The sequence below is a fragment of the Camelina sativa genome, chromosome 4 (assembly GCF_000633955.1).
Source record: "Camelina sativa cultivar DH55 chromosome 4, Cs, whole genome shotgun sequence".
Classification (NCBI taxonomy): domain Eukaryota; kingdom Viridiplantae; phylum Streptophyta; class Magnoliopsida; order Brassicales; family Brassicaceae; genus Camelina; species Camelina sativa.
This window is the reverse complement of record NC_025688.1, coordinates 5,261,586-5,284,141: the sequence shown is the minus strand read 5'-3', so window position 1 is coordinate 5,284,141 and position 22,556 is coordinate 5,261,586. Positions and strand designations below refer to the sequence as shown.

At 36.3% G+C, this 22,556-nt stretch overlaps 4 protein-coding genes across 4 annotated transcripts; 2 read left to right on the top strand and 2 right to left on the bottom strand.

Moving 5' to 3' along the window:
- On the top strand, positions 1,652 to 2,622 carry LOC104779862. The gene is made up of 2 exons (XM_010504276.2): positions 1,652 to 1,899; positions 2,016 to 2,622. The coding sequence occupies exons 1-2, from the start codon at positions 1,755 to 1,757 to the stop codon at positions 2,468 to 2,470; spliced, it is 600 nt and encodes a 199-aa protein (XP_010502578.1). The 5' UTR covers positions 1,652 to 1,754; the 3' UTR covers positions 2,471 to 2,622.
- LOC104779861 (plant intracellular Ras-group-related LRR protein 2-like) lies at positions 3,384 to 6,424 on the top strand. The gene is made up of 3 exons (XM_010504275.1): positions 3,384 to 5,039; positions 5,287 to 5,453; positions 5,543 to 6,424. Exons 1-3 carry the CDS (start codon positions 4,452 to 4,454, stop codon positions 6,201 to 6,203), a joined length of 1,416 nt encoding a protein of 471 aa, XP_010502577.1. The 5' UTR covers positions 3,384 to 4,451; the 3' UTR covers positions 6,204 to 6,424.
- On the bottom strand, positions 6,498 to 7,763 carry LOC104779860 (cytosolic sulfotransferase 18). Its single transcript, XM_010504273.2, has one exon. It carries the CDS (start codon positions 7,675 to 7,677, stop codon positions 6,553 to 6,555), a length of 1,125 nt encoding a protein of 374 aa, XP_010502575.1. The 5' UTR covers positions 7,678 to 7,763; the 3' UTR covers positions 6,498 to 6,552.
- Positions 15,987 to 16,676, bottom strand: LOC104783549 (cytosolic sulfotransferase 18-like). The gene is made up of 2 exons (XM_010508694.1): positions 16,248 to 16,676; positions 15,987 to 16,142 (listed from the first exon to the last, which is right to left on the bottom strand). Exons 1-2 carry the CDS (start codon positions 16,674 to 16,676, stop codon positions 15,987 to 15,989), a joined length of 585 nt encoding a protein of 194 aa, XP_010506996.1.

Sequence of the window (22,556 nt, the reverse complement as noted above, 5' to 3'; positions counted from 1 at the left end):
ATAAGGTGTCTGTTCTCAAGCTGATATGGAGACTACTCTCTGCAAAAGATTCATTATGGATAAATTGGGTAAAACACTACCTCATTCGTAGCGGATCTATCTGGACAGATAAAGCTAGTTCCACAAGTGGATCATGGATTTGGAAGAAACTTTTGAAATTTAAAGAGATGGCTAAACAGTTTCATAGAGTGGAAGCGCATAATGGAGAAAATACATCCTTCTGGTTTGATGACTGGTCCTCCCTGGGTCGTCTTTATGAGTCTCTAGGAGAAAGAGGTTGTATAACTATGGGCATACCATCTTCGAGCACTCTGGCCGAAGTTATGGCTATGACTAGACCGCGACAACATCGATCGGTTCTTCTTAATTTGGTTGAAGAGGAGATACAGAACTTTCAGTCCACACGGGCTACTGGAGAACAAGATGTTGCTCTATGGAAAGGTCAGAACAACCATTACCGCAACCAGTTCACAACGAAAGCTACTTGGCACCATATACACGCAGCTAAACCCACAATGGAGAACTATCGAGCCATCTGGTTTCCCAATACCACACCTAAATATGCGTTCATCACTTGGTTGGTGGTAAAAAACAGGATAGCAACGGGAGAAAGAATCCATAAATGAAATCCTAATGCACTCACAAGTTGCATCTTTTGCAGGAATTCTATGGAGACTAGAGAGAATCTATTCTTCACTTGTCAGTTCTCACAACAAGTGTGGGAGGCGCTCGTTAAAAGGTTACTCTCGGATAAATACTTTACACACTGGAAGGAGGTCATGGTTCTACTAGCAGGCAATACATTGGACAAGACAACACGATTCCTAGTGGGATATGCTTTTCAGAACACCATTCACTCAATATGGAGAGAAAGGAACGACCGATGTCACGGTGAGCAACCTTCGACAGTGGAACGCCTAGTCAAACTCATAGATAAGAACGTTTGTAATCAGGTGAGTACAACAAGAAAGGGTGGAGGTCATAGTATCCAAGTTTGGTTTGGAGCAAGACTTTATTAAGCATGTTCTTTAATTTTTTTTTTTGAAAATGTTAAGACCACCTTTATAACACGTTTATTTTTTCTTTGAATATAATTTAACATTAGATTCAAAAATAAAAATAAAGCTCAGTTAAAACTTTTGTAGACTGTTCAAACATTTGTTGTGTAAATTTTTGTAGGCTAATCTTTAATATATGTTTTGCAAACTTTGTTTGGTAAAATGTTTATGTTTTTGTGCAAATTTTTGTAGGATAAATTTGAGTTTGAGTAAACTTTTGTTTTGTGATTTTCCAATAAAAAAATTATACGTTTTGGTATCAAAAAAGTTTAGAAAACAAAGGCCAATTTAAAAAGAAAAACATATAAATTTTAAATGGTTGGATGAAATGAGTGACTAATGTATATTGTATAGTATTCATTCATAGTACACTTTACAAAACGTTAAAAGAAAAAAACAAAAAAAAAAACTCATCATAAATCTTGTTATCTGTTACGGTTTTTTTTCATTAAAGAAAAATAAAATAAAGAAGACTATTGCTTACGTAACTTAACGGGTCCACCAAATGACGATCCTACCCTTCACTATCTCTCTCTCTCTTTTGTTAATTCGATTCGATGAATGAAATCGCTATAAATACGCTCTTAACGTTACTCTTCACTTGGCTTGCTCACAACAATCCAATCTTCTAGATCCTTCTTCCTTCCTTCTTCAACTCTCTCTCTCTCTCTTCTTCTTCTCTCTCTCTATACAGTTATGGTTACATCTTCGTCGAACTCAACAATCAAATTCCTCTGTAGCTACGGCGGAAAGATTCTACCTCGTTACCCCGACGGCAAGCTCCGTTACAACGGCGGTCACACTCGCGTCCTCGCCGTTCCTCGCTCCATCTCATTCTCCGGTTAGTTTCCCACTCCCCCGATCTCATTTTTTCCGGTTTGTTAATTTTTGATTTTCCAAAAAAAAAAAAAATACGAAATCGGTTTTTGAGGCGGCGCGTGTGATGCGTGTTAACAGAGCTAGCGTCGAAGATGGCGGAGATGTGCGGATCTACAACCGTAACGATCCGGTGTCAGCTCCCGACTGAAGATCTCGACGCGCTCGTCTCGATTACTTCCGACGAAGATCTAACGAATCTAATCGAGGAGTACGATCTCCTCTCCTCGTCTTCTCCGATGAAGATCAGAGTCTTTTTAAATCCACCAAAATCCGCCGCCGGATCTAAAGAAACATCAACGATCGCTCCTCCTTCGTTAGCGTTACCTTCATTTTCAACCACCACTACGACGTCATCATCTTCTACTACTTCATCTTCTTCATCAAGTCCTAGATCTCCGTCGCTGTGTAAACCGCCGCTTCCTCCGTCGCCACCGAGGTTGACGACGGCGGTGAAGAATCCGTGCTACGGTTGTTATGTACACCGTAATTCGAGAAATATCTACCTTGTTCACAACGGCAACCACTGGCAATAACATCCCCGAAAAAAAAAAGATGTGAAGGAATCATGGGAATATACAATTTATAAAAAAAAAAATTGGAACTATATCTTCTTCGTTTTTTTTTATAAAATGAAAATGTAAAAGAACGAGAGAGATACAATAGAAGGGTGTGTACGTGTTCGTGATCTGACCGTCGCCATTAATGAAATCAATCATCCCAAAGCTTTTTAGTTTTTGTTGGTGATGATGATGATGAATTGGGTGAGTTTGTTTAATTCCTTCCTTCTTTTTCTTTTTTTTTCTTTTTCCGTTTATCTTACCGTCACTCCGTCTGAATTTCGCCGTCAACGTTAACCGAACCAGTCCACCACGTGTCACCCATACCTTATCTACTCGTCCGTTACATTGTTCTGTTTTGTTTTGGTTACCGTTTTGCCGGCGTTATTATCGCAGTCTGTTTCCGTTTATTTTTATTATTATTATTTTTTTTCATATTTTGAAATTCTTTTATTTAAGGTTATATTAAGTTTATGTTGAACTAACTAACAACGTTCATTATCACTTTTTGTCGTTTGCAGGTAAATTAGCCGAATCCTTTATCAAATTGAGCAAGGCGTGATCGACTTCTCTTGATTATGGTACTCGGTTCAGTTTTTCACATTAGACTATGATGTGTGTATGTTTTTTACTGATTAATTTTGATGGGTTTTTCTTTTTGGTAGGGGAAATTCGAAATGGGATAAGCTTGGAGAAATTGTGGGAAAAAAAGACAAAAGAAAATTAAAATTTTAAGAATTAATGTTGGGAATAAAAGAAGAAAAGATGATAGTGATGATGATAAGATTCGATTTAATATCATAATGGGGTCCGAAAATACAGCTGGTGTTGGAGAAGTACATACATATATAATAAACACTTTCAAGACATAAAATTGAGTTTGGGTGGGGGAGGAGAAGACACCAGGTTACGATTTATATCCATAAAAAACAAAATATTGAGGTCTTTGGACTGTGGAAAACGAAAACTCTAGTTGTGTAAAAGGGACGTGAGTTTTGATTTTTTCAGATATTTGAAACTCACAAAATTAGGTGGTGGACGTATATATTATAGGGGACTATGATGATGATTCACTAGAGGAATTAGGCGGTGTAACACGAAATTAGGCATTTTTAGGCCATCAATCATTTCTCCTAAGAAATTGGTTGCTTATGTTAATTGATCTAACGATGACGTGAAAGCCCATCTCATAACTTCTATTTTTCTCTTAGTAGTTAGGAAAGTCATTGGGGTTATGATTCTATAGCTTTTTTTGGGTCCAAGTTCATTTGACTTACGTTTGGATTATAAACTAAAGATTTGCTCATTCACAACCAAACTGAAAAAGAAAACTGTTGGTGAAAGCAAGAGGATCATAGAAGTTGAGTTGAATCTTCTTTCTTTGTAGTTCCGGAACTTGTGGGTCGGATTAACCCGATATTTGACTTTGGAAACAAGCATTAATAAGCTTTGTTCCTTTCTGACTATTAGGTGAGTAAAAAAAAAACCTTACGTGCATATTGAATTTTAGTAAAGAACAATGTGAAGTGGTTTCATGGACCAAGTCGGTCCCAACATTTTGAATCAAGCCCAAAAGCCACAATGGTTTCATGGACCAAGTCTTTAGATTAAAATTCAAACGAGAGTAACGGTTGTTTTTTCATATGCGGACTTATGCAATCGAAAATGCCATATACCATATGGTCCATATCCGAGTGCATAACTGGACCGGATCGGTCTTGAACTTGATTCGATTATTCTAAAAAGATGGCTGATTGACTTGTTCATCCATGGAATCTTATGATTAACTTCTTTGGTCAACTTGGGCAGTTTTCAACCCACTAGACTTGTTGTGATCACAAACATGGCAACATCAACTTCAATATTTCTGACCTTTTCAACCATGAATATACACCTTTACTAAAACCCTCTCTTAATCTTCAATTAGCTTTGACTAATAATAATCACACACAAAACAATGGATCACGATCTCGACAAATTCCCTTTACTCTCCTACGTCCTTCACCAACTCGACTCCAATCTCCACGCGCCGCCGTCTATGGCCGCGCAACAAACCCTCCTTCCTTCTTTTCCTCTTCTCTCCGACCCTCAAGTCATTTCCTCGTTGACTCAGTTCATCCCCACAACCATCACTCAGACGCTTTCCGTTTACAACTCTCTCGGATCTCGTCCCGATCCCTTAGCCGTTTCCTCTGCTCGTTCCAAGATCGCTCAGATTATGGATTCGCTCTCGACCGAAGCAGTGGCTAAGGAGACGGAGTTATACACCGGGGTTGTGCGGTTGGACGAAGTGCACGATAGCTACGAGAAGAAGTTGAAGGATTTGGAGGAGGATCTTACTAGGGTTTATGCTACTGAGGTGGAATCGATGTTGAGAAGTGGCCAAGAAGTGAACGAGGAGGTTCTTGCGGTTCTCAAGGCCGCGGAGTCTGGCGGATTTGTTGAGAGGATAGATTTATCCGGCCAAGAACTTAAGCTTCTCCCTGAAGCTTTTGGAAAAATCGTTGGCTTAGTTTACTTGAATCTCTCTCGCAACGACTTGACGGTAAATACTAAACTCCCCAAATTTTGAATTTTCTCACAGAGTTGCTCAATTATAGCTTCGATAGTCTCAAGGATTATCGAAAAAGACACACAGATAGGTTTGGTCAATGCTTCCTGCAATGTCTGAAACTGTTAACGTAGAGTCTTGGACTGCAAGAATTTACGCAGAGTCTTAGACTGCAAGTAATTATCACTGTATTTGATACCTCCTGCAATGTCTTAAACTATTTTTGAAAACATTTTTACAGTTTATACCTGATGCAATCTCGAAACTCAAGAATCTAGAAGAGCTCGATGTATCTTCAAATTCTCTTGAATCTATTCCTGACTCTATAGGAATGTTACTTAACCTTAGGATCCTTAATGTGAATGGGAACAATCTAACTACACTCCCTGAAAGTATCGCGCATTGCAGGTTTGTTTCTTTTTCTTTTTTATTTGTAAATGTTCTGTATATTGTTTCTACTTTTGTGCTGAAGTTTCAAAGATTTTCATAAAAATTAGGTCACTGGTTGAGTTAGATGCGAGCTACAACAACTTGACCTCATTACCTACAAACATTGGATACGGATTACAAAACCTTGAGAAACTATCGATCCAGTTGAACAAACTCAGATACTTTCCAGGTTCGATAAGCGAAATGTATAACCTAAAGTATCTTGACGCACACATGAACGAGATCCACGGGATTCCAAATTCTATCGGGAGATTAACGAAACTCGAGGTTCTAAACCTGAGCAGCAATTTCAACAACTTGATGGGTGTACCTGACACAATCACTGATCTAACTAACCTGAGGGAGCTTGATCTAAGCAACAACCAAATCCAAACGATACCTGACTCGTTTTACAGGCTGAGGAAGCTGGAGAAACTAAACTTGGACCAGAACCCGCTTGAGATCCCATCTCAAGAAGTGGCTAACAAAGGAGCTGAAGCGGTTAGAAAGTTTATGAGGAAGAGATGGGATGAGATTATGGCAGAGCAGCAACAGAGGATTGGCGTTGAGGCTGAGAGACATGGAGATGAAACCGGGTGGGTCTATTGGGGAACCTCCATGGTTACTAATCTTGTTTCTGGAATGACTCAGAGCATTGGACTTGGAGGAGGATCTGGTGATGGTAGAGATAAGAAACCTGGAGATTCTTATTATTATCACCAACTCTAAACTTCTTCTGCTCAGTTATAAAAATTTTGGGGTTACTTTCTTGTGATCAACTTACCATTTCTCGTTACCGTTGTGTAAGTTTGTAACATAAGAAAATGTAATTTTTTTTTTTTTTTAATGTACGTTTTCTCACAAGTGGACTCTGTTTTTCTTTTTAACTTTATGGATAATGGATATAACGTGGTCAGACACGAACAAGTTGCTGCCACCAATCTTCCACTTTTTGATTGTTATTTGGTAAGAAACAGAGGATGCTCTGTTTTGATCTATTATGTGTCATTAATCAAAGATGAATGGTTAAGGGATGATTCATTGCGCCACCAAACTAGATTTAACGGGTCATAATATATTACCAAGTATGTTCAAGCAGACCTGATCCCTTAAATTGTTCTTCCATCAATCCATCGATCCGAGCTGCCATCTCTTGAGTGAGGTAGTTCTGCCAATCTCCAACCTTTCCTTTCCTGAAATAGGCGCTATTAGGATAATAAATCGAAGGAATGACCTCTCTGTTTCTCTCCCCTTGGTTGACATCAAGATTTTTCAGCGTCTCGAAACTGCAAAGGTTCACAACTTTCTCAACAACACCTTTTTCCTCTTCCTCAATTGTGAACCCATAACCCATAAACTCAGCCAATCTTTTCACATGCGGCAACGGATCAGCTCTCATCGTCTCGTACTTGAGAAACAAAACCTGATCTGGATTCTCTTGGTAAGCTTTCCAATACCCCAAGACATGATCTAGATAGGGACCGCACACCGAAACACCACGACAGAACATATCAAAAGACTCCTCAAGACTGTTGAGAGAGCCAACATCTGATTTTTCTTTTTTAAAGAAAGCCCACTTGGAGATGAACGTGTCCTTTGGATCTCTCCAGATGTAAACCATTTTACAATCCGATTTTGCAACCGATTCGGGTAACAAATCGTGCGGCATATGAGTCGCAAACAAAGTGTTTTCTTTAAGGGCATCACCGTTAAGGAACAGAGGGAGATCTATCTCAATGAAAGGAACAAGGTCGTGAGGGTTGCGTTTTTCGAGAGGGTTTGAGGAATCGTCGTCGAAGCGAGATCTATTGGCGATGGTGAAAGTTAGAGCTTTCAGCCAAGTGGTACCTGACTTTGGGTAGGTACAAACGAGGATGTCAGTGGGCCGTGCTTGGAAGAAGTCTTGCGCGTGAAGGCACCCTTCTAGGCCAGCCTGTATGTACCAGTGACCACAATACTCGATCAGGGGACCTTTGGAAAACCAGCCTTTCACGTGAGGAAATGTGGCGATCAAGTCTTGGTACCGTTTCTGATTCTTCTCGAATTCTGTGGACTCCGTCTTGGTCTCGTCTTTGTTGCTCGGTATGGTCGTCTCTGATTCCATTAATGGAGATAGAGAAAAGAGGATATGAGGAACTCCTGTTGTGTTCTGTGTCTGGACAAAGTTTGGTTTGGGTAAAGTAATGAAGTTAGTTTCACACATGTTATAAAAGTTTCATAACTAAACCATCCCGACAGCCCTCATATATTTCTTACCGTCACGATCCTCAGCAATTCGATTCCGATATTTAGAAATCTAAAATTTAGATAAGATAACTTAGATAGAGACAACTCCAATAATGTAGATAAGTCATAAGTGACATGTAGTGTACAACACTGAAAAAGATTTTGTCGACTTGTTTAGTTACCATCGGTAATAGGATGTCCTAAGATTATGTTTGGTAACCAATACAATAATAACAATCTTAATAAATGTCAATCGCAAAATAATTTTTTTAATTATAATTTTTTTTTTATTGTTGTGTTTTTTTTATCCGAATACTAGTTTTTTTTTAGATATTCATGTGTTTTGAATATTTGTCTCTCATTTCAACAACTAACAAATCATTTTTTGTTTTAAGCTGAATCTAAATAATTTGAATATATCGAAAATCATTATATAATCTAACTAAATATAGCTCTAAATATAGCCGTTGCGCCTATTTACATAATTTAATAAATGGGAGAAGCTTGGAGAAATTGTGGGAAAAAGACAAATATAATGAAGAAAAAAAAAATATTTAATAAAGTTGAGATAAAAGAAGAAGAGATGATAGTGATGATGATGATAAGATTCTCGATTTAAAATAAAAATGGGTCCGAAATATACAGCTGGTGTTGGAGAAGTACAATTTTAATAAACACTTTTATAAGTCATAGAATTGAGTTTGGGTGGGGGAGGAGAAGACACACCAGATTACGATATATATCCAAAAACAAAATTGAGGTCTTGGACTATGGAAAACGAATACTCTAGTTGTGTAAAAGGGACGTGAGTTTTGAATTTCAGATATTTGAAGCTCACAAAATTAGGTGGTGGACGTATTATAGAGGACTATATTGGGCCATAATTGGACTTCCGGTTATACTTATATTGTTAATATTGTGAATATAACCTACGTTAATTGTACTTGGTGTATATAAGCCGCTTAGGCATAATCAATAAACATAAGAAAATCTTTTACAACTTGATAGGGGTCTTCACATGGTATCAGAGCAAAGATCTTGACTTCTCTTTGTTTTGTTTATCGAATTTTTTTGCTTCTCTTTCTTTCTCTTTGAACTCGTTTGTTTGAAATTCCCTTTACTACATCTTTTATTTCTTCATGATGTCATCTCCATCTTCCGCGATTTCGATGAGTTCATCGTTACCGGCTACCACCAAATCTAGAAGGAAAACGATTTCACCCTATGATCTTTCTTCGGGTGATAATCCAGGCATCATCATCTCCAAACCTTTACTGCGTGGTCCGAATTATGATGCTTGGGCAACAAATATGCGATTAGCTCTTACATCTCGGAAAAAATTTGGGTTTGCTGATGGATCAATTCCCAATCCGGGAATTACTTCAGAAAATTATGAGGATTGGATTGCAAATAATGCGTTGGTGGTTTCCTGGATGAAGTTAACCATTGCAGATACCATCTTGGATTCAATGTCGCATCTCGATGATTCATATCAGCTTTGGACACGTATACAAAAACGTTATGGTGTGAAGAACGGGCAGCGTGTTCAGCGATTGAAGACTGAACTTGCTATGTGTCGACAACAAGGTACGTCTCTGGACGAGTATTACGGCAAATTGTCCGACCTATGGAAGAGTTTGGGTGATTACCAACAGGCCAAAACAATGGAAGAAGTGCAAAAAGAGAGAGAAGAGGACAAGCTACATCAACTTTTAATGGGTCTTGACGAATCCGTTTATGCAACAGTGAAGTCCTCCCTCCTCTCTCGGGTTCCTTTGCCTTCTATAGAAGAGGCGTATAATGTGTTGCAGCAAGAGGCAGAGTCCAAGTTGGCGAGTTAGTTTCATAACGAACGGGTTGATGCTGTTAGTTTTGCGGTTCAAACGCAACCACGTTCGTCGCCGTCTCCGATGGAGTATAGGAATCACACTTGCAAAATCTGTGGAAAGGTTGGACATTTTGATGATAATTGTTTTCGCAAAATTGGCTATCCTGCTTGGTGGGTAGACAAGCCAAAGAACAAGATTTCCTCTGGAACAAACGGTGGTCGTTTGACTACTCCAGCTCCGCTTCATACCTCTCGTTCTCGTGGTTTCAATGAAGTTTCTCGTGGTGGACAAGTTAACACTGCCTTGGTTTCTCGTCCACTCGGTTCGGCTATGCACACAATGGCTCTCTCCGATGCTGATCGCGTGGGTCTTACTGGTCTCAACGATCACCAATGGAAGTCGCTGGTACAACTTCTTTCTGAACGGTAGTCTACCTCTGCTGATAACCTCAATGATAAGTGGTTTTTTGAGTCTTGGATTATTGATACTGGTGCCTCTAATCACATGACTGGCTCTCTGGAATTTTTGAGTGAGGTTTCTGATATGCCTCTGATTCTCATTAAGCTTCCCGATGGTCGATTTACAACGTCGACTCGTCAAGGAACAGTTCAACTGGGTTCTTCTTTGTGTTTGCAAGCTGTGTATTTTGTAGAGGAACTCAAATGTCATCTTATCTCAGTATCTCAGTTAACCCGTGACAGTGGTTGTCTTTCAGATAACTGATCGGCTGTGTGTGGTTCAGGAACACACTTCGAGGATAGTGATTGGTGCGGGTGAACAACGACATGGTCTGTATTTCTTTAGAGGAGTGGCAATTGCTTCAGCGGTTCGAGGGACGGATTTGCAGTCTTTGAAGCTGTGGCATAAGCGCTTAGGACATCCTTCCTCTAAAGCATTGGATTTTTTGGAGTTTTCTAGAAATAGCAGTTCTTTTGATTCTCATTCATGCGAGACTTGTATTAGAGCAAAACATACTAGAGATTCTTTTCCTTTGAGTACTACTAAATCTCAAAAGGCTTTTGAATTAATACATTGTGATCTTTGGGGTCCTTATCGCAACTCAGCTCTTTGTGGATCACGGTTTTTCTTAACTATTGTTGATGATTATTCGCGTGCGGTATGGATATACCTTCTTACTTCCAAAACAGAGGCTCCAACGCATCTGAAATTTTTTTTGGCTCTTGTTGAGCGGAAATTTTCTGCTAAGGTTCGAACGATCCGAGTGATAATGGGTCGGAATTTATTTGTCTTCGGGATTTCTTTGCTTCCGCCGGTATTATTCATGAAACTTCTTGCATTGGTACTCCGCAACAGAATGGTCGTGTTGAACGGAAACACCGCCATATCCTCAATGATGCTAGAGCACTTCGTTTTCAAGCTGCTCTGCCTATCAAATTTTGGGGATACTGCGCTCTCACAGCGGGTTACCTTATTAATCGAACTCCAACCAAACTTTTACAAGGCAAAACACCATTTGAACTGATTTATGGTCGCTCTCCTCCACTTCAACATCTGCGTGTTTTTGGTTGTTTGTGTTTTGTTCACAATCAAAAGCATGGAGGTGATAAATTTGCACCAAGAAGTAAGCGATCTGTTTTTCTGGGTTATCCTTTTGCAAAGAAAGGCTGGAGAGTTTATGACCTGGACACAAGTTTGGTTTCTGTCTCTCGTGATGTTCTCTTCCAAGAAACAGAGTTTCCCTTTTTCGCTCTTGGTAGGGATACGTCTCCGCCTCTGGTCTCTTCTCCGGTCATTGAATCTCTTGTTCCGGACGACGATGATTTCAGTGTGGTTCACACTACACCTAATTCTGGAACATCACCTCCTTTGGTTGTGACTCCTTTGTCGGCATCGGTTTCGCAAACAGAGGATGCTATGCTTGACCCATCTTTCACGTTCTTGGATGAGATATCCACAAATTTATTTGCTCCATCGCCGGACATCACACCATCCTCACCATCTCTGTTCTCGCCATCACCAACATCAACGACACGTTGCCTGCTGCATCTTCTTCTCTGCCAAGCTCTCCGGTTTTACCTGTTTCTTCGTCCTCTGCCTCTGACATTGAACACCTTGGTCGTGGTTTTCGGATCAAGAAGCCTCCGGTGAAGCTTGCAGATTACGTTACTACTCTCCTCCATCGACCATATCCGTCTGCCACACCTTATCCCATTGATCAGTTTCTCTCTAGCTCATGTTTTTCAGATACGTATCAGGCATTTCTCTTGGCTATTACTTCTGGTCATGAACCAACGTCCTACAATGAAGCTATGCTTGATGAGAATTGGAGAAATGCTGTTCAGGATGAGATTGTTGCACTTGAGGATCGTGGTACGTTCACTGTTTGTACTCTTCCACCAGATAAGAAGGCATTGGGGTGCAAATGGGTGTTCAAACTTAAATATAATTCTGATGGCACCTTAGAGAGACACATAGCTCAGTTAGTTGTTCATGGGAATCATCAAAAGGAGGGAGTTCATTTCAACGAGACTTTTGCACCTGTGGCTAAGATGGTCACACTTCGGGCATTTTTACAACATGCTGCATCAAATAACTGGGAGGTTCATCAAATGAATGTTCACAATGCTTTTTTGCATGGTGATCTCGATGAGGAAGTATATATGCAGTTTCCTCCAGGGTTCCGCACAGATGATAAGACTCAGGTTTGTCGGCTTCACAAATCTTTATACGGTCTAAAACAGGCACCTCACTGTTGGTTTGCGAAATTGGGGTCTGCTTTAAAAGAATACGGGTTTGTTCAGAATATTTTGGACTACTCCTTGTTTACATTTTCTGATTCTACATCTTCCCTCCATGTGCTTGTGTATGTCGATGATCTGATTATTTCGGGTAGTTCTCTTGCAGTCGTTGACAACTTCAAATTTGATTTGAGTGATTGTTTTCACATGAAGAATCTTGGTCAGGTTCGTTACTTTCTTGGGATCGAAGTAGCAAGGAATTCGACTGGTTTTTATCTTTGCCAGCGCAAATATACGCTGGACATCCTTACCACAACAGGTTGTCTTGGTGTTAAACCAGTTTCTTTTCCTATGGAGCAAAACCACAAACTTGCATTGGCTAAGGGAAAAGATTTTGCTCTTCCTACTCGGTATCGCAGTCTGGTGGGACAGTTGATTTATCTCAGTGTTACTCGGTCGGAGTTGTCTTATGCGATTCATGTATTGTCGCAATTTATGAGTAAACCAAAGGAGGCACACTGGACTGCTGCTCTGCGTGTTTTGTGCTACTTGAAAAACAATCCGGGCCAAGGTATTCTTCTTAAAGCAAATACACCTTTGGTTCTCACTGGTTGGTGTGATTCTGACTACAGCTCATGCCCGGTCACTCGTTGTTCTCTCACGGGTTGGCTTATTCAACTGGGTGATTCTCCAATTTCGTGGAAAACCAAGAAACATGCCGTTGTTTCTCGTTCTTCTGCTGAAGCAGAATATCGTGCGATGGCTGACACGGTCTCGGAAATCTTATGGCTACGAGGTCTGTTACCATCTCTTGGCATCGATTGTTCGGCTCCTACGGTTTTGTATTCCGATAGTCTTTCGGCGATTTGCTTGGCGAAGAATCCAGTTTATCATGCTCGAACGAAGCATATTGAGAATGACTGTCATTTTATTCGTGATGAGATTTTGCGTGGTGTCATCACTCCTATCCATGTGCATACTACTCAACAACTTGGTGATATTATGACCAAAGCTTTGGAGCAGAAAGAGTTTGAAGCTTTTCTTGTCAATATGGGTGTTTGCAATCTACACACTCCATGTTGAGGGGGGGGATATTGGGCCATAATTGGGCTTCCGGTTATACATATATTGTTAATATTGTGAATGTAACTAGGTTAATTGTATTGGGTGTATATAAGCCGCTTATCTTTTACAACCTCATAGGTTTCTTGACAGACTATGAGGAACTCCTGTTGTGTTCTGTGTCTGGACAAAGTTTAGTAATGAAGTTAGTTTCACCCACGTTATAAAAGTTTCATAACTAAACCATCCCCACAGGCCACAGCCCTCATATCTTTTTTACCGTCACGATTCTAAGCAATCATTCCGATATTTAGAAATCTTAAATTTAGATAAGATAACATAGATAGACAACTCCAATAATGTAGATAAGTGACATGCGGTGGTAGACGCATGCCCTCGGTTATTAGACATAAGTGACATGTAGTGTAGAAAACTAAAACAGATTTTGTCGACTTGTTTAGTTACATCGGTAATAGGATGTCTTAAGATTATGTTTGGTATTAAAGATAATACATGTATTTGTTTATACAGTACATTTTAATTTTAATAGATTTTTTCATTTGTTCTTTAAGTTAAATTGCTAACTAGGCTAATATTCGTATATAAGTGTATGCATAAATTAAGACCGGCTAATATTCGATCCCTTAACAGTAAATCGGATGTGCAAGAATCCTGAACTTTCGGGTAGAGAAACCATTTCTATTTTTATTTTTCTCCGTTTGCAAAAATGAAAAGAAAAGTGAATTCCCAGCAATATTAGCAATGAGGTGATGAGATTAGGTTTGTTTTGTTTAGGGATTAAAGTAATGGGAGAGGTTTCTTCCGGTAGGTAAGTTGGGAAGTCCAACATAAGGCAGGTCAATTACATCAAACCTCCGTTCCATCCCCTATATAATAAAATGGAAGTACACAACATTGTTTTGTAGATTATATAATTTTAATAAATTGGTTACAAATAAGTTATAGATTATTTGTACAGTCTGGATTTATTGTTTCCAAAAATCTTAAAGAAAATATTCTAAAGAATCATTTGATATCATCTAACTTACCATATTAATTTGTTAATTATTATTATACTTCACATCTCATTTTTATATATGAGTCTATTTTGAGAAATAAATAAATTCTCATATTATTTATTATAATTAAAAAATAATTTTTTTCCGGATATACCATAAGTTGAATTTTTTAAAACAAATATAAATGATTCAATCTATAAAATATTCAATTTTTATTAATATTATTCTTTAAAAATAATATCTATTGAATTAAAAATTTTACTGAGTAACAAGTCAAAATTTGAATACTTAAATTCAATTTCATACTTTTTTCTTGAATTTTATAATTTTATAATTTTATATAATATAATAAACTTTAAATAATTTATTTTGAAATATTTTTAAAATATTGAAACTTGATATTAAAGTTGTAAACTATAAACACTCTAAATTTGTTTGTTGTAGCAATATCAATAATATGTCACTATAATATGAAAGAATTTAAAAAATTAAGTATATTAAAACAAAAAGTATAACAATATATTAAATTACTCATAATATAATAAATCGCTTTTTAAAAACCAAATTCACAAAATTATGTCTTATAATGACATTCAAGTGATGAGGTCGAATATACATTGTTGAAATATTCACGTACATAAACTAATACAACATATTAAAATTTTATTTTAAAATAGAAAATATACAAAATTTTGTATAAAATAAAATTTAACCATTGTTATAGCACGAGTACTTATCTAGAATCATTAACAATATAAAACTTACAAAATAAGTATCTTTTTCAAGTCATCATATTTAGCATATGATTTTATTACATAATATTTTATCCAAATTTTTTTTTTAAATAATCACATAAATTATATTTTATAAAAAATTACAAGATAAATAAAATAAATTTCAACCCGTGCTCTAGCACGGTCTTAATCTAGTAGAATTAATATTTTTGAATCAGTTTTGGTATTTTCCTGTAGATTTTCTCTACTTAAACTAATCAAGGAACATATTAAATTGACAAGACAATCAATTCAAACAGAACAATAAATACAAACAATCAATTTATCATTGAACCCCCATACTAAACAAACTAAACAAAAAAATTCATATAAAGATTATATTTTTATTTATTTATTGTTGTGTTAAATGACATCTATGTGCTATTTCATGTGATAAATGACATCTATGTGCTATTATAACCAAATAAGGTTCACAGGACGACGAAGAAACCTTGACTTGAGCAACAAGAAACCAGTATGAAAATATACACACACCATCATTTCTTCTTAAATTCGCTGACTTAAACTCCTACTGATCGACAACAACTTGCATAACATTTGCTTAGGCTGAATATGAATAGAGAAGAGATTGATGGAATCATGGAAACATAAGTTGCAGGGGAGGATGAAGACTTTGCACGCATCAATTAAAGATGAATGGTTAATTACAAAGCCAATTCCTTTTTATTAGAATTCAGTACATTTGCACGAAAGTACAAAGAAGATTTATTCTTCCAAATATCAAACAACTTTATACAACGTGTGGTGTAATTAAATGAGATAAGGATGATTCATTGCACCAGAGCCCTTGAATTTTTCTTGCATCAATCCATCGATCCGAGCTGCCATCTCTTGCGTCAGGTAGTTCTGCCAATCTCCAACCTTTCCTTTCCTGAAAAACGCGCTATTCGGATAATAAACCGAAGGACTGAACACCTATTTCGTCTTCCTCAGCTGTGAATCCATAACCCATAAACTCAGCCAATCTTTTCACATGCGGCAAAGGATCAGCTCTCAACTTCTCGTACTTGAGAAACAAAACCTTATCTGGATGCTCTTGCTAAGCTTTCCAATACCCCAAGACATGATCTAGATAAGGACCGCAGATCGAAATACCTCGACAGAACATATCAAAAGACTCCTCAAGACTGTTGAGAGAGCAAACATCTGATTTTTCTTTTTCAAAGAAAGCCCACTTGGAGATGAACGTAGGGAGATCTGTCTCAATGAAAGGAACAAGCTCGTGAGGGTTGCGTTTTAGGAGAGGGTTGGAGGAATCGTCGTCCAAGCGAGATCGATTGGCGATGGTGAAAGTTAGAGCTTTGAGCCAAGTGGTACCCGACTTTGGGTAGGTACAAACGAGGATGTCAGTGGGCCGTGCTTGGAAAAAGTCTTGCACGTGAAGGCACCCTTCTAGGCCAGCCTGTATGTACCAGTGACCACAATACTCGATCAGGGGAGCTTTGGAAAACCAGCCTTGTACGTGAGGAAACGTGGCGATCAAGTCTTGGTACCGTTTCTGTTTCTTCGTGAATTCTGTGGACTCTGTCTTGGTTTCGTCTTGGTGGCTCGGTATGGTCGTCTCTGATTCCATTAATGGAGATAGAGAAAAGAGGATATGAGGAACTCGTGTTGTGTTCTGTGTCTGGACAAAGTTTGGTTTATGGGTAAAGTAATGAAGTTAGTTTCACACATGTTATAAAAGTATCATGCGGTGGTGGTAGGCGCATGCCTTCGATTATTTACACATAACTGACATCACTGACATGTGTACAAAACTGAAAAAGATTTTGTCGACTTGTTTAGTTACCATCGGTTATAGGATGTCTTAAGATTATATTTGGTAATCAAGATAATATATAATAACAATCTCAATAAATACAGTCGTAAAATATATATATATATATATATATATTTATCATAATTTTGTTTTTTAGGATTGTGTTTATGTGATTATATTTTATTAATACTAGGTAAATACCCGCGTTACATCGGAAGATAGATATTTTAGTTTATTTTGTTTGACGTAAATATGATTAGTTAAATTTTTATAAATTTTTAAAATTTAGTATTTTGCATTTGCTCATTTTAGTAATTTTACTTATATTCATATTTTTAGATTGAAAAATTCATTCATATATTTCTAATTCCAAAACCCATTTTTGGAGATTTCAAACATCTAGATGACAAAAATCCATGTTCATTACTTTATAAAAAATTTAAGTCTCTGATATAATAAAGATAAGTTGTCTGTATAATTTATCGATAAGTTATTTTCTAACAAAAATATATATATATATATAGCATGCTGTGAAATAGTACTCTATATATATCAAGTTAAACAGACTTTAGAAAAATGTTGATAAGTTAGTTTGTGACAAACTTCTATACCAAATTTTCAAATATAAACCTTGGCTAGGATACATAGAAGTTATTAATTTTATTTTTATTTTTTGAAGCTTTGTTAATCCAAACAAAACCTTTTAAGTACCACAATCAAACACAAATAAATCATAAACAGACTTTTTCACCTTCATATAAAAATTTAAAATGACGAAATTGTATATACATGAATCATATTGACTCAAACACTATTTTCTAAATGACAAAAGAGAATAAAAGTTTATGCTCCTCCGTTCTCCACCGCATCAGTACTGATATTCACACTTTCATATTCCTTCTCTTCTCTTATGCATACAAAGACTTTGACTTAACACAAACCCCATTTTTTTATTCCAAAACTATTCCTCTCAACTCCCAAAAAATAATTACCGTGTAAAACCAAGAAGGCATTAATTGTGAGTTGTCTTTAGAAACCAAAAATCCATCTAAATTACGGTAAGTTGTCTATTTTGATTTCAATTTATAATATAGTACAATTTACTTTGCTCTTTTTTTTGGAATGAATGTAAAATATATTAGGGGAAAACCTTGTTTACATCTACGACATCTTTGTTTTTTACTCTAATTTGACAAACTAATGAAAACAAAAAATAAGTACAGAAGACCTAAGCAAGAAGAAAACAGAGTATAACTTCCTACAAACGTGAGCTGAACTCCATGAATGGTTATTCTGGTTTCATGAGAGAAGAAATTCGATTTTGAACTGTCTGATCTTGCCATAGTGAGTTGTGACTTGAAAGACGTACCAAAGAATGAATTGCAGTCAACTTGCAAAGGAAGAATCAATAAGCATAGGAAGGACACTGAAATCTTAAAGAAATTATTTTGAAGAATTTCATGTGTGAGATTCTGCCATGTTTGTTCTACCAAAATACTGTAAAGTAAATAATTTAAAGTATCTATTCTAGTTATCAACTAATTATAATTTAGAAAAACGCATTTTTAATTTGGCCAAAGAAAATAGTATTTAAACACAAATCAATACTTAAGAGTATCAAACGACACATTAAGCAAAGCCAATATTGTTAAGCCTAATCCATTTAGAAGCACCAAAGTGAACATCGAATGGTATACACAAGTGACACTTCTCTTTACCACTTGTTTACATCAAATCGACATTAGCGTAAGAGATATGCAGTTATATATACGAATTAGAATATACATCATTAAGTTTACTTTGCTTGCCTTCTTATTAACAAACCACCAAGAAGCAGGTCGTCCAGCCAGTTCATGGAAAAGAATGTATAAATACAATCGAAGATGAAAGTTGGAACTGCAAAACACACAAACAAAAAGATAAAAAAAAAACACAAAAGGTAGTCAAGTCTCATGATTATGTTTTTATATAAGAACTCACCCTACAAACCTTAAATATACAAAATAAATTCATATTTTGTTATGTGGAGGACAAACATCAAATACTAACATAGCGATTAAACTTGCATAGATTGAAACCATGAGATACAATTTATTAAGCAAAGAGAACCCAACCACACTTGTTTTCTCTTAAAAAACCAGGATACACCCTTAATCGAAGCAATACAGTAGGAACTATTCCGTCGAAATAAATGTTCCACTTAATATATAATCCCAAACTTCAAAGTCACAAACAATACAAAACAGAGGATTTGTTCATGAAAATATAAGACATTGAAAGAGAAAGAGAATCGGAAAAATCTGATCGATTATTCGTCGCCTTCTTTGTCTATAGGGTTTTAATTTTTTTGGAATTGTGAATATTGACTTGTTGGCAAAGTTAGAGATGAGTTGTATTAATTGTTATAATTTTATTGGTTACACATTTTAACTAATGTGTCAACTATTCCTTCAACTAAAAAGCTGATGTGTCAACACATGAGAGAAATTCCGTTTTTTTTTACAACAAAAGATCAGCTCCTTCTTCTTTTATTGTATTGATTTTTTTAATGATAACTTTTAATCTTTTATTTAGATATTCATGTCTTTTGAATATTTGTTTCTTATACGATAACTAACAAATCATTTTTTGTTTTACGCTGAATATATATAATTTGAATTCAATATCCAAAGTCATTAAATAATCTAACTAAAGATTTTGAAATGATATAGTAATATAAAATCAGCTTTAAATATGACCATTGCATCTATTTACATAATTTCTTGTAAAATCTAAGCTATTTAATATTATATGTTTAGAAGTGTATTTTTATAATAATTTTTTCGCTGATACATATTCAATCCAAATTCAATATATTTTCTTATAACTATAATATTAGAAATTACGTCTACTTATTATAACTATTCTTTTGATATTTCACTTAGGATCATCTCTCTTCATCATAATATATTTTTACTAATAATATCAATATCAGTAAATATTTCTGAAAGTTGTATCTTTTTACCGTGCAACGTTTTCTCGATTCAATATGATTGTTCATTTTATAATTTTTGAAAAAGATTCGACGTCATCTTTTGCTATAATATTTTTTTCTCATAAGTTTTTATTTTGATGGTTATGTTTTATTTACAAACAGGTATATCTGTTTAATATTATGTAGTTTTAGCACTTTGATATTTGTAAGAAAATTTGATCTTTTTTAAAAATTATTTTATTACGTTCAAATTATTTCCTAGTAAAGATAATGGATGTTTGTTTATATATTTTAATTTGTAATATATTTTTTCATTTATTCTTTATGTTAAATTGCTAACTAGGCTAATATTTGTATATAAGTGTATATATATATATATATATATTTATAATATTCTACACTGATTTGACTTAATTTGCTGAAATTTTAAGTTTTTCTAATCATTTTGATGTCTCTCTTATTTTAGTAAAAAAATATTTTTAATCATAGTATTTAACGCTTATTCAAATATATATATATATATATATATTTGTTGGGTAAAAATAATTCATCGACTTATTAGCGTTTGATAGCTGTTAAACCATGTGGTCAGTTGTTTAAAGGATCTAGAAATTTATTTATAATATTTAACTGGTTGTTAAAAGGATCGGCTCATTTGATGGAGGGTTCTAGACAACCTCCAGAGGACCTTAAACAACCTGCAAAAAGGCCTATCGACGTACGTACACAAGAAGTCCAGTCCTTTAAGGTGGATGGCTAACAACCGATAAACAACTGGAAACTAACCATAAATAAAATGAGAAGTTATCAAACAGCCGGAGAAGAATGGAAAGGAAGAATCCGATTCCTACAAGGAATTATGGTTAAGTAACTTTTTTTTTTTGTCAACTTGTTAAGTAACCGTATAAATAAGCAACCTCTAAAAGGGAGAGAGGACACAAAAGATAAGGGGCAAGTACAAGAGGCTTAGCGAAACCACAACAAGCGACTTAAGAATAAAATTAGTGTTTATAGTTGACTAGTTGTGGCTTGGTTCTTGTACTTGCTATCAACATCTTAATCAATAAAGAGAGACTTTTCGACCTAGATTTCTTGTTTCCATAGACTCTCACGAACCGTTTATGTTTTGCTCAAACAATTGGCGCTAGAGAGAGAGGGCAAAGTAAACTACATGGGATGACGGGATATGGAGGTGATACGACTAACATCAATGCGACTCAGCTTGAATCTCTGACTACAAAGCTGAACGAGGCATTGCATAAGCTGACACAAGCAGATAACGCTAAGAGGAGAACGCTTCTCTGGTTATAGCGGGGAGAGTATTTACCGAAGCAAGCTCTAGGTTCCGTGGCGTACAAATCAGTCGGATGTAAGATCTTAACACGACTCCTAGAACTAACCAACCAACACCCACTACGAGAAACGAACGCCTGGGTAATCCTCGTCAGGAAAAAAATGGAACAAAGCCTAACACAGGGCACACCCTTAGAAACCTCACTGGAGTAGAAAATTTTTAACAACAAGGAACCAGTAGTACACCACGCTTGACGAGAACCGAGCATGAGCCATTAGTCAATTTGACTAAAGCCGCTTACTTGGAAGCTATTATTACAAAATGTTTGGATGCAATAGAAGCTATGATTGAGCAATTACCTGGAGTGGCTCCACCCATCCAAAAAACAACTTACACTCATACACTGATACACCTTTTCTGATGGGATTGCATTCACTAAGATACCGAGAAAATTCCCGTTACCATCGATTAAGATGTACGATGGAGCATCTGATCCGGATAACCACATAGCACAATACTAGCAACGAATGTTCACGACAACTATTCAGAAGAATGTATGGAAGCTACTATGTGCAAGGGTTTTGGCACAAGCCTTACAGGGGCTGCTCTTTAGAGGTTCATCAACTTACCAAACTGCTCAATACACTCATTTGCATCACTAGCGGATATTTTTGTGGAGCAATTTGCAAGTAGTAGAAACCTAGAAAAAAATGGATGATCTCTAAAAAATACGACAAAAAAAAGAGGAGAGTCGTTACGTTCCTATATGGATGCTTCAACAAGGAGAAGGTGCCGATATCTAGTTGTAACATGTCAACTGCCATCTTAGCATTTAAAAGTGGCTTACTCCATGATGGTGACTTTTACAAAGAACTTACCAAATATAACTGCAGAACCATGGTAGATGTGCTTTCCGGGCATGTGCACAAATAAGTGGGAAGAAGACACACAATATCGACGGCGACACTCGTCACATTCTGATTCTTATGTGGTAAGAAGTGAAAGGACGACTAAAGATGATAAACCTTACCAAATATTTCAAAATGAAAACGCAAGCAACAAAGGTAATATTGAAGGCAACCACCAACTTTTGAGCAGAGCTGAAAGTAAAGAGCGTATATCGTCAACATGACAAGACATCAACAATCTATCAGGTTCCATTGACCAGTTATATCAACTTTTCATAAGGTTTACAAGTTATTATCTATTATTATTATTTTCAAGTTTCAGCCATTTCCAAACATGAAGTGACTCTTTCAATAAAATGTGCTTTGGTTTTAAAGATAGCAAAAACAGAAGTGCAGGATATTCTTACCCACCGAGGAAGCAGACTGCACAAAAATTTAGACGCTTACAAATCAAGGAAGCATGCTATACAAACTTGTAGCCATGAGCTCACTATAAAATTTAGAAAACGCTTACTCAC